Raw genomic sequence first — 15,117 nt, 5'->3', positions numbered from 1 at the left:
GTATGTACGGTGATTTTTCCACTCTGGTTATTGCCTTATAAAAGGGCAATAATACAGTGATGTTCCCTGAGCTCAGGACCTGCGTGGCATGGGCTTGGATGGTGCTAGGCTGTCTGCTTTGATCTGTTCCTGTGGTTTCTGGGAGAGGACGATGGGTGGTCAGAAAAAGAGGAGAACCCTGTTAGAAGTAGGGCCTTGCTCACTTTCCACAGTCAGACTGGTCATTTGTAATGCAATGGTCCAGCAGGAACGGTCAGCAGGCATGTGTGAGAGCTGTTCCTCAGGTCAGTCTGTCCACATGTCTTAAACAAGTCTGTCCAGCCTTCCCGAAGGGAAGATTCAGCAGGGGACAAGCAACGGCGGGCTAGTGGGAATGAGCTCTTCATGAAGCTCAGATTTTTTTACTGTAAACTTATGGCGCCATTTTGCATCCTATATTATTGTTGGGCATTTTTTCAGGTGCTTTTATCCAGAGGCGTTTGGAGAGAACGTCGCCTGGATACAGTCATAGCCGAAGTGCTCTGCTCCAGCTGCACGTTACAAAGGCTGTGTAAGGTTTCCACTGTGATGGTGGAATCCTTCTCTGCCATCACAGAAAAGGGTTGCTGTGCATGGCCAAGTCAAACCTGACTGAGTCCAGGCTTTGGGGTTTTACTGCCTCTGCATCATCCCCGGAAATATTTTCTTGTCTGCAGGATGGAGAGCAGACAGGCCATTCAACCCATCTTGTTTGTTATATAGAAGCTAGTAGCAACACCTGATTCAATAATTCAAAATCCTCAAAGACACTGACAAAAGTCAGCACTGAAGCACAAACCTATGTGGAAGAGCATTTAAAACCGAGAACAGGGGGCACTTCTTTACCCAGAGGGTTGTGGAACAATGTTGCTTCGGCCATGTTGCTGAAGCTGATACTCTTACTTCCAAGAAGCAGCTGGATGAGATCCTGGGATCAATTAATTAGGTACTAAATTCCAAACGTGTTAGACAGGTCAAACGCGCCTCGTTTGTCACCTACGTGCTGATGAAACAAAACAAACTGAAGGGCATCTCTCGGGCTGGGGAGCGCCTGCAATGCCTCTGGCTGCCACAAGAGGGCGCCGACCCCCCGCTTGCTGCTGACGTGGAGACGGGCCGAGAAGGACGCTTGCGAGTAAATATGGCGGCGCCCACGAGCGAGCGGGGCTGTTCCAGAAGCGGCGGTCTACCCGGTTCGGGAAACCCGGACAGCAGTCCGGGGTCCAGGGAGGAGGAGGACGGCATCCCGGAGCACGTCACCCAATATGTGGAGAGCGAGATCGGCGGGGATCTGAAGTCCCTGAGGAAAGTGAGGGCCCTGCTGGAGAGCCTGCTGGCGGAAAACAAGCTTCTGGAGGAGCAGGTAGGGCAGCCGGTGGGCGACACGGGTGACGGGGGCTCGGGGTGGGTCAATGGCAGTCCGTCTGCAGCGCTGTCCGCCCCGAAGAGGATAAAAGGACGGGACCGGCGCAGGGCATTCATTATAATACGGCCAGTATAAAGTGTAGCTCAGCCCGTTATTACTGAGAGACCAGTAACCAGTGGCTGTTTGTTACTGCTATACGCCCGGGTCGACGCCCCTGGTCCCTCTCGGGTCCTAGTGTAAGAAACGGGTAATTATTAATAACAACAACTCATCATAATGCCGGAGAAGCTGTCGGAATAACCGGGGCACAGAGCCGACACGGTCGCGCTTTGCTGATCCTCGTTGTACATGAGGCTCTTCACGCCCGCTATGAGCTGCAGCACAAGGAGGGGAAAAGTGCCTGAAATCCTAATAAGCAGGGAAACGACAGAGAACCGGCCCGCAGACTGGGGTTTGAAGTGTACGAGCCGAGTCCGCAGAGACACACGGACAGTCCACACGCCAGTGTGTGTGTGTGAGAGAGAGAAGTTTTCTGTGTGTGTTTGCGTCCCCGTTAGCGCTCCGCCGGTGAGCGCTTTGGCACATCGGGGTGCGATTGTCATGCACATCATTTCGGGCACAAAAGAAAACGTCCTTTGCATAAAGTCCAGCCGAGACGTGGGAAAGCGCCGCTTTCATGCAGCCCGGCTCGGCCTCTGCCGGGAGTTGTGCCAGATGAGGAGGGGTCTGTGGGGCGGTTGCCCTGCGCAAGACCTCATGCGGAGCAGGTGACATCAGTCTGAGCGGTGGGTGTGAAGAAGTCCTCGCTCTTCCGGCGATGGGTTGAAAATATTGCGATCTCTTCCCCCTGATGAGCTCGGCCCCTGGGCAGCCCTGTTCTGTGCAGGGGGCTCAGTTTCCCACCGAGACCTTGAATCAGGGCGACTCGCACAGACAGGCACTCAGGTTCGCTGAGCTTGAACGATGCCTGAACGATGAATTACTGCAACAATAAGCAAGGCATTAATGTTTACACTTATATAGCGCTTTTCTGGACACTCCACTCAAAGCGTTTTACAGGTTAATGGGGGCTCACCTCCACCACCACCAGTGTGTAGCCCCACCTGGATGATATGACGGCAGCCATAGTGCACCAGTACACTTCCCACACACCAGCTCTCAGTGGGGAGGACAACAGAGTGACAAAGCCAGTTCAGAGATGGGGATTATTAGGAGGCAATGATTGGTAAGGACCAATGGGACATTTGGCCAGGAAGCCAGGGTTACACCCCTGCTTTCTTCGAGAAACGCCCTGGGATTTTTAATGACCACAGAGAGTCAGGACCTCGGTTTTATGTCTCATCCGAAGTATCGTCACTATACTGGGGCATTAGGACCCACATGGACCGCAGGGTGAGCGCCCCCTGCTGGCCCCACTAACATGTCTTCCAGCAGCAACCTTAGTTTTTCCCAGGAGTCTCCCATCCAGGTACTGACCAGGCTCACACCTGCTGAGCTTCAGTGGGCTGCCAGGTGTGAGTTGCAGGGTGACATGGCTGCTGGCCATAATTTGGGATGCTCACTCTGTTCCTCAGGCTGTGACAGGAGATCACATACTGGGCTGCAGCTCTATTGAAGCTGTTCCCATTCTGGCAGGAGTGGGCATTCTGGAATTAGATGTCGTAATTTAGGGAAGAACATTGGCCTAATCCCTGAGAATTTTTTGCAGTGCAGCAGAAACTTTTTCTCTGTCCCTATGTCTCCCAACTGGCAGTGGGAGCACAGCCTGTCCTCTTTTAGCAGTGAGGTCTGCCTGTGTCCAGTTTCCATGGGCAGGCTGTGGTCACTGAGTCTGTCCTCTCTGGGCAGTCAGGTCTGTGTCCAGTTTCCATGTCCAGGCTGTGGTCACTGAGCCTGTCCTCTCTGGGCAGTCAGGTCTGTGTCCAGTTTCCATGTCCAGGCTGTGGTCACTGAGCCTGTCCTTTGTCAGAATCTGTTTCTCCTTGTCCCATGCCAGTTTGTGTTGTTTGTGTGTGTCCTGATGGGAGAGGCGGTGTTGTGTGGTCACTGCGTAATCTGTGTACTATTGGGGTACAGCTCCCCTCCATTGTGGACATTTTTAAAACTCGCTGTCTCAAGAAGGCTGCAGGTATCACTTACGTCAACAATCATCCCGGTTTCTCATCTGTCTCCCCCCTTCCCTCTGGTAAGTGTTATAGGAGCATAAAGGCTTATACGTCCAGATCCAGACGTACAGTTTCTTCCCACAAGCTGTCAGGTTACTGAACTCTGCCCCTGCCGCTGGCTCACACTGATGGCCTTTTTTTTGTCTTTTCTTCTCACCCTGCTTGTCTGACTTGTTTTTTTTAAGTTATATGTTATTTAACTTGTTGTTGTTCTGTGTTTCTGTTTTTTGGTTTCCTTAATGTCTTCGTACTGGAGTGTACATGCAGATAAGCGTGTCATTGTGCCTGTGCTCATGACGCGTACACGGACACGTACCTGGTCTGCTCTCCCCTGCTGCAGGTGCTGACCGTGTCCAGCACCGTGCCCCTCCGCGTGTCGGCGGCGCTGTCCGCGGCGGAGCAGGCCCAGGACTCCCTGCGCCACCTGCTCTGCAGAGAGAGGGCGCTGTCCAACACGCTGCACCAGCACCTGCAGGGGGCGCAGTGCTGGGCCGACCGGCTGGGGCCGCCCCTGGGGACGCTGGACCTCACTGCCAGGCACCTGAGCTACCTGAGGTGTCTGGGCCGCATCGAGGAGCTCAGGTGAGCAGGGGGAGGGGCAGAAGCACAATAGCACAGTACTGCACAGCTTGAACCACCCCAGTCACCAGGGCACACACAATCACAGCACACGCTGGCCAGCTGCTGGACCCTAGAAAGAGAGACAGCACGCACGCACGCACGCACGCACGCACGCACGCACGCACTGGCCAGCTGCTGGACCCTAGAGAGAGAGACAGTACGCACGCACGCACGCACGCACGCACACATACACACGCACACTGGCCAGCTGCTGGACCCTAGAGAGAGAGACAGCACACACGCACACTGGCCAGCTGCTGGACCCTAGAGAGAGAGACAGCACACACACACACTGGCCAGCTGCTGGACCCTAGAGAGAGAGACACACACACACACACACACACACACACACACACTGGCCAGCTGCTGGACCCTAGAGAGAGAGACAACACACACACACACACACACACACACACACACACACACACACTGGCCAGCTGCTGGACCCTAGAGAGAGAGACAGCACACACACCCACACACTGGCCAGCGGCTGGACCCTAGAGAGAGAGACAGCACACATGCACACTGGCCAGTGTGAGACACAGCAAGGTGAAACAAACTCTGATGAAGCACATGTTCAGTGACCACAGCCTGGCCATAGAAATTGGGCGACACAGACAAACCTGGCTGCCCCCTGAGGACAGGCTCTTTGACTACATCCTGGCCATAGAAACCGGACCCAGTTTCCTGGTTGTCCGGAGAGAACAGTTCGCTGGATCTAAAAAACTGGACACAGCAATTGTCATCTGTTGTAATTTAATGCTGTAATTCGCCTGTCATGCTGAAAGGGTGGAGGGATTATGGGGAGAAGAGGGAGGTAAGGGGCTGTTTCTTCCTGCCCTTCCCTGTCTCTCCACACTCTCCATTCTCCACGGAAGCCTGTCACAGCAGGGCCTGCTGAGCAGGAGGAGCTGCATGTGTGCACGTGCCCTGGGTTGGTCTCTGACCTCTTTCCCCCTCCCCAGCGACAGTATCCAGCAGCACCTGATGACCAGCAGTGTGCAGGAGGCAGCCAAGGCTCTGGGTCAGATGGCCAACCTGGACCTGGGCCTGCAGGAGTCTGACTGCTCTCACCTGCGCGGCTTCCTGAGGGACACCCTGCGCTTCTGGCACAAGATCCTCAAGGACAGGCTGTCCAGGTCAGAACCGAGTCTGAACCGAGCTCCAGTGGGTCTGAACCGAGCTCCAGTGGGTGGGGACTGGGGGCTCCAGTGGGTCTGTACTGAACTCCAGTGGGCGGGGACTGGGGCTCCAGTGGGTCTGTACTGAACTCCAGTGGGTGGGGTCTGGGACTCCAGTGGGTGGTGGCTGGGAGCTCCAGTGGGTCTGAACTGAACTCCTGTGGCTTACATTGTATTTAGATAAGATACGAATACTTTATTGGCTCTATACAGTTTCTTGCATTAGGAATTTGTCTTTTCACATACCCCAACTTGCTCTCCATGAGACACACAGACAGGGAGAGAAGCTGGGGGTCAGAGCGCAGGGTCAGCCATTTATACGGCACCCCTGGAGCAGCTGGGGTTAAGGGCCTTGCTCAGGGGCCCAACAGAGTAGGATTCCTCTGCCGGCCGTGGGATTTGAACCGGCAACCTTCCAGCCACAGGCGCAGATCCGGAGCCACAGAGCCCCCGCTCCGCCCCCAGCAGCTTTCTTACTGAGCTGTTAACTAGGTCGTCCTAAATTTGTAATTTCACTTGATGCTGGAGTTGACGCCTCTGCTCTTGCTGTGTTATTATTGTCATTCTTCTTGTTGTTGTTGTCTCCTGTCTCCAGTGACTTCGAGGAGGTCCTGACTCAGCTCCACTGGCCGTTCGTGTCTCCCCCCAGCCCGCTGCAGACGCCCCCCGCCAACTCCTCCGAGCTGCACAGCCAGCTGGAGCAGCTCTTCACTCAGCTCCTGTCCCTGCAGACCTCGTATCCTTAACCTGGAGAGTCACCCCGAGACACCAACACCCCATGTGTGCTAGACACCTGGCGCCCCGAGCCTCTAACACCCTGTGTGTGCTAGAAACCCAGTGAGATACCCCGAGACTATTAACACCCATATGTGCGAAACGACCTGATGAGACACCCCAAGACTAGGCGAGGCACCCCGACACTTGAACACAACCCAGGACTCTAACACACACTTACACATGCACACTGACACTGACACACTAACACACACTTGCACACTAATACATGCACACTGACGCTGACACACTGAAACACTAACACACACTTGCACACTAATACATGCACACTGACGCTGACACACTGAAACACTAACACACACTTGCACACTAATACATGCACACTGACGCTGACACACTGAAACACTAACACACACTTGCACACTAATACATGCACACTGACGCTGACACACTGACGCACTAACACACACTTGCACACTAATACATGCACACTGACGCTGACACACTGACGCACTAACACACACTTGCACACTAATACATGCACACTGACGCTGACACACTGACACACTAACACACACTTGCACACTAATACATGTACACTGACGCTGACACACTAACACACACTTGCACACTAATACATGTACACTGACGCTGACACACTGACACACTAACACACACTTGCACACTAACACGTGCACATTGATGCTGACACGCACTGAAGCTGAGATACTGACACTCTACCCCTGCTCCACTTCCTCCTCCTCCCTCCTCGCTCCTCCCTCTGGCTCACCCCCGGTTCTGCTCCCTAACCTCCGTCTCCAGGGACGATCTCATCTCCGAGCCCAGGCAGCTGCCCCCCCGGTTCGACCTGCCCCCGGCCGCCCCCCTGCCTCTGCCCATCCAGATCATGCTGCTGCCCCTCAGCAAGAGGTTCCGGTACCACTTCACCGGGAACCGGCAGACCAACACCCCCAACAAGGTCAGACGGGCTGATCCGCGGCCTCCTGCTTCCCGGGTCAGCCCTTTCAGGAATCCGGGAACGGGAGGGCCTGCGGAGAGGTCCTCTCCCGCCGTCCTCCGCTCCAGTCCGAGGAGCTGAAGTCCCTCTGTGGGTCAGAGAGGCCAGAATCACGTCCACACACTGAACGAGCTCTGGCTTACAGTATGCGCTGTACAATCGGGAGAATCACTTCCCCTGCATTCCCGTCGGACATTTTCCCTGTATATCTGTAGGAGCTGGCTGGCAGCTGTTTAAGAGGAACAGCTATGTCCTTTCACAAGTTTTGAGCTTGACATTTTGTAGCATCTGTGTGCTGAGACTTTGCATCCTCTTACTTGACAAGTCCCGCCAGGCTTTTAGATCAGAAAGGAGTCTAATACAGACCCCAGAGGCACTCCACAAATTAAAACTTTTTGGAGTCTTTTTTTTTAATCAGTAGTCTGTTTTCCTTCTGATTTTTTCTTTTAAATCAAGCTTTATCGTCCAAACTCTTGAGCTAGATTTTTGACCACAGCTCTCAGTTTCGAGGATGTTTTATGACCTATCACCCCTTGCCTGCCTCTGGTGATGACCGAAAAGTCACAGGGTGCAGAAGGGGAAAAGGAGGTTTTCTTGGACTACTGGGCTGAATTTCAGTGACAGGGTGGAGAGCTCAGCTATCTCGAAGAGTCACTACTCCTCTCAGAGCATTACAGTTCCAAGGGGGCCACTTAGAAAATCTAGCTTGTTTGCTTGTTGGAAACGCATTGATCTGAGAATCTCATAGAGCAGTTTGGATACTGGCTTTGACAATATACTGCTGTAGCTCGTTCCCCACTCCCACAACTCTTTGTGTAAAGAAGTGCCTCCTGGTTTTAAATGCACTTCTCCATAGTGTCCCATGGTTCGTATCGCATAGCTGATAATGAAGAAGTCCACTGCTGACTCTCTTAGTGCTTAACGAAATGTGCTTGAGGAGGGACCTTCCCTCTGCACGTCAACCCTGAATGAGATCGGAGTGTGTGCTCGTACAGGGGCAGTGGGTGCCATACAAGAGCGCAACGCCTGCTCCCTCTGTCTCTCTCCTTCTGCCTCCAGCCAGAGTGGTACCTGACCCAGGTTCTGATGTGGATGGGAAATCACTCTGCCTTCATGGAAGAGAAGATCCAGCCCATCCTGGACCGGGATGGAGCCCGGATCAATGCCCGGGTACGGCCGACTCCCAGACCTGCTCCTGAGCAGGCTGGGGCTCCATCCAAGCTTACAGCCCAGCCAGACCAGGGGCCCACTGAGAGACAGTCAGTGCAGACTGCCAGGGAACAGAGCTGTGAGAGACCATCGCTAGCCTGCCCCCCGTGAGGCGGCACGGCGAGCGTCACGGCGCCCTCTCCGTCTCCTCCTGCCAGGTGGAGCTCTGTCGCGGCCTGCTCTCGCTGGCCCTGGAGAAGCTGGCTGCCGACGCCCCCCGCCTCCTGTTCGACGACGCCCTCTTCTGCCACCTGGTGGACGAGGTCCTGCAGTTCGAGCGCGAGCTGCGCGGCACGCACGCCTACCCCAGCACGCTGCCCGGCGCCCTGCACATCCTGCTGGACGACGCCGTCTTCCAGAAGTGGCTGAGCGTGGAGAAGAAACGTCAGTGGTGTCTGGGGGGGGGGTGGTTTGCGGTGGTTTGGAGTTTGGGGGCTCCTGACACGTGGGGCGCTGCTGTGCTTGTGGTCCGACAGTGGCCGTGGAGAAGGTGGACGCCTTGCTGGCCGCAGAGGGGGCCTGGTCCTCCCAGTACAGGGACATCGCCGACCTGGACGAGCTGAAGGTGCCCGACTGTGCCGAGACGTTCATGACCCTCCTGCTGGTCATCACAGGTACCGTCTGTCTGCTACAGCGTCTGCGTGACCCCCTCACAGACCCCCCCCTCGCGTCCCCCCTCACAGACCCCCCTCGCGTCCCCCCTCACAGACCCCCCCTCGCGTCCCCCTCACAGACCCCCCTCGCGCCCCCCCTCACAGACCCCCCTCGCGTCCCCCCTCACAGACCCCCCTCGCGTCCCCCTCACAGACCCCCCTCGCGTCCCCCCTCACAGACCCCCTCGCGTCCCCCCTCGCGTCCCCCCTCACAGACCCCCTCGCGTCCCTCTCACAAACCCCCTCACAGACCCCTTGCGTCGCCCTCACAGACCCCCTTGCGTTCCTCTCACAAACCCCCTCACAGACCCCTTGCGTCCCCCCTCACAGACCCCCTCACAGACCCCCCTCGCGTCCCCCTCACAGACCCCCCTCGCGTCCCCCTCACAGACCCCCCTCGCGTCCCCCTCACAGACCCCCCTCGCGCCCCCCCTCACAGACCCCCCTCGCGCCCCCCCTCACAGACCCCCTCGCGTCCCTCTCACAAACCCCCTCACAGACCCCTTGCGTCGCCCTCACAGACCCCCTTGCGTTCCTCTCACAAACCCCCTCACAGACCCCTTGCGTCGCCCTCACAGACCCCCTCGTGTCCCTCTCACAAACCCCCTCACAGACCCCTTGCGTCGCCCTTCTCCCGGCAGACCGGTACCGCTCCCTGCCCTCCCCGCGGGCCCGGCTCAGTTTCCTGGCCCTGCAGAAGGAGCTGGTGGACGACTTCCGGATCCGGCTGACCCAGGTGATGAAGGAGGAGAGCCGCTGCCCGCTGGGGCCCCGCTACTGCGCCATTCTCAACGCCACCAACTACGTGAGCGCCGTGCTGGCCGACTGGGCGGACAACGTGGTGAGACCGGCGCGCTGCCCCGCCGCTGAGGGTCACTCGCCGCGCGTGGCTGTGGGACAGAGCAGGGAGGCTTAGGACAGGCTTGCACGCGATCTGCTGCTCAGTCACAGAGCTGTCCAGCCATTTTCTAAACGCCTCCTCCAGGACAGGACCTATCCCAGCATGCAGTGGGCCCAGGGCAGGATACACCCTGGATGGGACGCCAGTCCCTCACAGGACACACAGACTCGGACACACCCACTCACTCCAGGGCCAGTTTTGACAGCAGCCAGTTAACCTGCCAGCATGTCTTTGCACTGTGGGAGGAAACCAGAGCACAGTGGGAGAACATACAAACTCCACAAAGACAGCACCCCAAGTCGGGAATCGAACCCGGGGCCTGATCACCGCAGGGCAGCAGTGCTGAGCACTGCGCCACCAACCCGCCCAGTGTGACCCGGGTTTGCTGGGAGGGCTCGCCTGGCCTGACCCACCCTGCAGCAGCGCTGCTCTGTCCCTCAGTTCTTCCTCCAGCTCCAGCAGGCGGCTGTGGACATGGGGGAGGAGGTGCTGGGGAACCTGGGGGTCACGGAGACGGGGCGGCTGGCGTCCCTGGAGGGCTCGGTGTTCGAGGGGCTGCTGGGCCTGCTGGACCGGCTGCGCGGGGACATGCTGGGCCGCCTGCTGGACGCCGTCCTGAGAGACGTCAAGGACAAGGCCCAGCCCTACTGCCGCGAGAAGTGAGTGCTGGCGGGCGGAGAGACGAGACCGGCCGCCGCCAAAAAAAAACAAAACAAAAACAGAGATAAAACAGGCTCTGTCTCCTGTTCGAGACAGATAGACTCAGCTGGTAGCTGATTGATCTGACTGTCTCCTCCAGCTGTTTGATTGAGGGACCCGGCCACATGGCTGGGTGGCTTGTTCCACCCTCCCACCGCCCTTTGGGTAAAGAAGTGCCTCTGCTATGGAATAAACTGCAGGCTGACTCTGTCAGTGCCTTTGAGGATTGTGAGGACTTGTATGGGATCCTCTCGTAGTCTTTGCTGTTTAAGAATACAAAGTTTCAGTTCCACCAGGTTGTCAGTCTACGACATTCCTCTAAGCCAGGGGTGGGGAACCTTTTTTCTGCCAAGGGCCATTTGGCTGTTTATAACATCATTCGCCGGCCATACAAAATTATCAATTTAAAAATTAGCCTGCTGTATTTGGTCAAACATTTAATGAACTCACCCCTAATGTGATGGCTGGAACTGCCTCTCTTTGGCGAGGCGTGTGATGTTAGCTGGTATTGATGATGTTGCTACTCGCAACTGCTTTTCCAGGTTTGCGTCGGTCAGTCTGGGGCCCAGTCGATCAAACAGCCACTTGCTATCATTGAGTCACCTGACAGGTTTTCCCTTCACCTCCACAGTGTGTTAACACTTTCGCAACGTGTATACTCCCAGCCTGCCTGGCACTGACTGCCCTCTGAGTCACAGCGATACAGGCAGGCGGGCCGCGGGCAGCCAGCGAGAAGCATGCGTGTCTGTCCCATCATGGACGTTCCTTGCTTGTCCCTCAAAATTAACGTTGTTATTATGATTCACTTAATATAAATTTATGTTGCTATGAAAAAAGCTCCTAGATTTATTGAATTTCAAGTCCCGCCTGCGTAGGGCTGGGCGATATGGCCAAAAACATTATCACGATATAAAATTCATATCAGTCGATATCGATAATTATCATGATAAATGTCAAATCACTATTTCTTTCAAGTTTAAAGGCAGATTTTTGTCTCCTGAGTGAAAGTTGAAGAAACCAGACAGTTAATTGGGGAATTAAACAACTCTTTATTTTAAGAACACAACACTTGCCAAACGGCAGAAACATTAAACAAATCTGTTTGCTGCCCGGTCTGCAACACGCACGCGCACACTCGCGCAGTATTTAGTGCGCATGCGCGTATCGTCCGTAAAGCATGAACGTTTATCAAACTTTTGTTAAAATTATATTGAGGAAAATTATATTGCGATATCTATCGTTATCGAATTATCGCCAGGCTCTACACCTGCGGTTGCCTTGGCAGGGCCAGACCAAATGATTTCCGGACGTTCCCCACCCCTACTCTAAGCCCTAGAACATTTCTACTGTATACTGTATCAAAATATAAATTGTAACGTATCGTCAAAAATCACTGCAAAGAGCACGTTTTGGAAACGATGAATGGAATTGGCGAAGAGTGGACAAGGTCTTCCTTCAGTCTTGAGAAAGCACCCCGGCCCGTTGAAGCCGGTGAATTGGTGGCACTACAGGAGGTACGTCTTCCCAGGGGGAGTCTGGGTGTCCCAGCTGCTTGAGGGAAGGATGGGATAGGGCTGACCTTCGACCCCGGACGCCCCGGACGACAGTCTTCTCAGGCTGCACAGACAGACCTGCTGAAACGTGTGAATGTACATCATTGGGCAGATCGGGAAGAGCAATCTTTTGCAGCCAGCCAGACCTTGACAGAACGGGCAGGGATGCGCCAAAGAGCTCCGGGCCAAACCCAGCCTCTTCATCAGGTTCTGTCCATTTATATTTGGGGGGGAAATTGGAATATGGGGTTGACTGCCCCTGGCTTTCTGGATACCGAGCTTGAGGGGAGAGAAGAACCCGCCATCAGCTGAGAAACCTACAGAAAATGGCCGAGGCTGGGGAATTCATTAACTACTAGCAAGCTAATGAGTGAGATGTGCTACAGCTACAGCTTCCCATCGAGTCTGAGCCGTGTCCCTGGGGCTCTGTGAGTGTTGACGCGCGGCCGTCTGTCTGCAGGTGGCTGTCCCTACCCTCCCAGGCGGACCAGGCCACCATGTCTCTGTCCAGCTCCGCGTGTCCCATGATGCTGTGCCTGCGCGACCGGCTGCTCCAGCTGCAGCAGCTGCTGTGCGTGCCGCTGTTTCAGAGCTGCTGGCAGGGGCTGGCGGAGCGGCTGGACCTCTTCATCTACCAGGAGGTGAGAGAGGGAGCGCGACAGACCGTCGTGCGCCCGCCCCTGTCCGGGTGACCGATCGATCGCCTTCCTGCCCCTGTCCGGGAGACCGATCGATCGACTTCCTGCCCCTGTCCGGGAGACCGATCGATGGCCCTCCTGCCCCTGTCCGGGAGACCGATCGATGGCCCTCCTGCCCCTGTCCGGGAGACCGATCGATGGCCCTCCTGCCCCTGTCCGGGAGACCGATCGATGGCCCTCCTGCCCCTGTCCGGGAGACCGATCGATGGCCCTCCTGCCCCTGTCCGGGAGACCGATCGATCGACTTCCTGCCCCTGTCCGGGAGACCGATCGATGGCCCTCCTGCCCCTGTCCGGGAGACCGATCGATGGCCCTCCTGCCCCTGTCCGGGAGACCGATCGATGGCCCTCCTGCCCCTGTCCGAATGCGCTCCTGTGGACACTGTCAGTGTTTGGTCCTCTGTGTGTTTAAGGGTACTTTGTTTTTTTTTAGGACAGTCAAACCATTTTAGTTGCATTCATTTCTCTTGTTTTTAATTGACATTGTCGATCTCTTCTCCTGTCTCCCAGGTGATCCTGTCCAGTCACTTTAACGAGGGCGGGGCAGCTCAGCTGCAGTTTGACATGACCCGGAACCTCTTCCCTCTATTCGGTCACTACTGCAAGAGACCCGAGAACTTCTTCAAGCAGTGAGTCTCCACAGCACGCTGGCCAGCTCCTGCTATCAGACAGGCTCACTCTCTGTTCCCCAGGCTGGGGCACAAGATCACATTCTGGGCTGCAGCTCAATCGAGTTTCCTTCCCCAGCAGGATTGGAAGTTGTTCTGATTCTTGCAGGATTGGATTTGTTATTTTAGGGGAGAACATTTGTCTGATTTCTGAGTATTTCTCATGGTGCGGAGAAAGTGCATCAATGTCTCCGTTTCTCCCTGCTGGCAGTGGGAGTATAGTCTGTCCTCTCTGGGCAGTCTGGTCTGCCTGTGTCCAGTATCTATGTCCAGGCTGTAGTCACTGAGCCTGTCCTCTCTGGGCAGTCTGGTCTGTCTGTGTCCAGTTTCTATGCCCAAGTTGTGGTCACTGAGCTGTGACGGTCTGTTCCTCTTTGCTGTCTCTCTCTCAGTGTGTCTCTGTCTCTCTCAGTGTGAAGGAGGCCTGTATCGTGCTGTCTCTCTCTCTCAGTGTGTCTCTCTGTCTCTCTCTGTGTGAAGGAGGCCTGTATCGTGCTGTCTCTCTCTCAGTGTGTCTCTCTGTCTCTCTCTGTGTGAAGGAGGCCTGTATCGTGCTGTCTCTCTCTCAGTGTGTCTCTGTCTCTCTCAGTGTGAAGGAGGCCTGTCTCGTGCTGTCTCTCTCTCAGTGTGTCTCTCTGTCTCTCTCAGTGTGAAGGAGGCCTGTATCGTGCTGTCTCTCTCTCTCAGTGTGTCTCTCTGTCTCTCTCTGTGTGAAGGAGGCCTGTCTTGTGCTGTCTCTCTCTGTGTGTCTCTCTGTCTCTCTCAGTGTGAAGGAGGCCTGTATCGTGCTGTCTCTCTCTCAGTGTGTCTCTCTGTCTCTCTCAGTGTGAAGGAGGCCTGTATCGTGCTGTCTCTCAGTGTCGGCTCAGCTCTGCTCCTGCGGGACGTCCTGCAGCAGGGGGACAGTGGCTCGGACGTGACCTCTGACCCCTCACAGCCGTCACCCGTTGCAGCGCTGAACGAGGTGGGCATCTACAAGCTCTCGCCGGGCGACGTGCTCATCCTGCTCAACCTGCGGGCACACTGGCCCGGGCAGTAACCGAGACTGCCCCCCTGTGGTCGTGCTGTAATGGCACAGCCCTGATTCGCCCTCGACTGCGCTGTGCACACGGGTACAACACTAACTGGACCGAGCTGCGGAAAGCATTCCCGGAAAAGTGTGGGAAACAGGCAGAGCCACCTGCAAATAAAACTGGATTTCCAGGCCCGGGAAGCCAAGGGAAGAGAAGATTGACTGAGGGGTACTGTGGTTTGCTGGGCGGTGGGGGGTGAGGGGTAAAAAGGTTTAAGCATCCTAATTGAACTGCTAAACCAATTAAATTAAATGGCACCCATGTAACATTATGCCTACATGATTAACCAGGATTTACATAATAAACCCTCCAGATGAGAAAAACTGGGAACTTAGCCCTTGACGATTTATTAGAACTCTGTTCTGCACAGCACCCGCTGGACTGAGGCGCAGATCGGAGCCACGCAGGGGTGGCAGTGACCCCAGCACCTCGATTCTCCTGCCTGCTTCATAGTCTTGAACACATCCCACTGCTGAAACCGAAAAAACCCAACAGCAAACAGGTAGCAAGCCTGAACTACACAACACCTGTCTCTGGTTAATAGGTGCTGCTGTGTGCAG

The 15,117-nt window shown here is 55.6% G+C and overlaps 1 protein-coding gene across 1 annotated transcript; it reads left to right on the top strand.

The window, feature by feature from the left end:
• The first annotated feature begins 1,109 nt into the window (after nt 1-1,109).
• Nucleotides 1,110-14,887, top strand: rint1 (RAD50 interactor 1). The gene is made up of 13 exons (XM_069192624.1): nt 1,110-1,381; nt 3,890-4,131; nt 5,136-5,309; nt 5,947-6,087; nt 6,909-7,065; nt 8,164-8,274; nt 8,472-8,697; nt 8,790-8,927; nt 9,608-9,807; nt 10,309-10,526; nt 12,580-12,760; nt 13,327-13,445; nt 14,310-14,887. Exons 1-13 carry the CDS (start codon nt 1,160-1,162, stop codon nt 14,521-14,523), a joined length of 2,343 nt encoding a protein of 780 aa, XP_069048725.1. The 5' UTR covers nt 1,110-1,159; the 3' UTR covers nt 14,524-14,887.
• Nucleotides 14,888-15,117: the final 230 nt, after the last annotated feature.

This window comes from Lepisosteus oculatus, chromosome 7 (genome assembly GCF_040954835.1).
Source record: "Lepisosteus oculatus isolate fLepOcu1 chromosome 7, fLepOcu1.hap2, whole genome shotgun sequence".
Lineage (NCBI taxonomy): Eukaryota > Metazoa > Chordata > Actinopteri > Semionotiformes > Lepisosteidae > Lepisosteus > Lepisosteus oculatus.
Note: the sequence above shows the minus strand (reverse complement) of the source record. Positions and strands in the feature narration are given on the sequence as shown.

Excerpts from the sequence above, each read along its gene's own strand:
- rint1 (XM_069192624.1), top strand. The coding sequence starts at position 1,160 with ATGGCGGCGCCCACGAGCGAGCGGGGCTGTTCCAGAAGCGGCGGTCTA. Across the intron at positions 4,132-5,135 it reads GGCCGCATCGAGGAGCTCAG|CGACAGTATCCAGCAGCACC; the intron begins GTGAGCAGGGGG and ends CCCCCTCCCCAG. Across the intron at positions 9,808-10,308 it reads CCGACTGGGCGGACAACGTG|TTCTTCCTCCAGCTCCAGCA; the intron begins GTGAGACCGGCG and ends TCTGTCCCTCAG.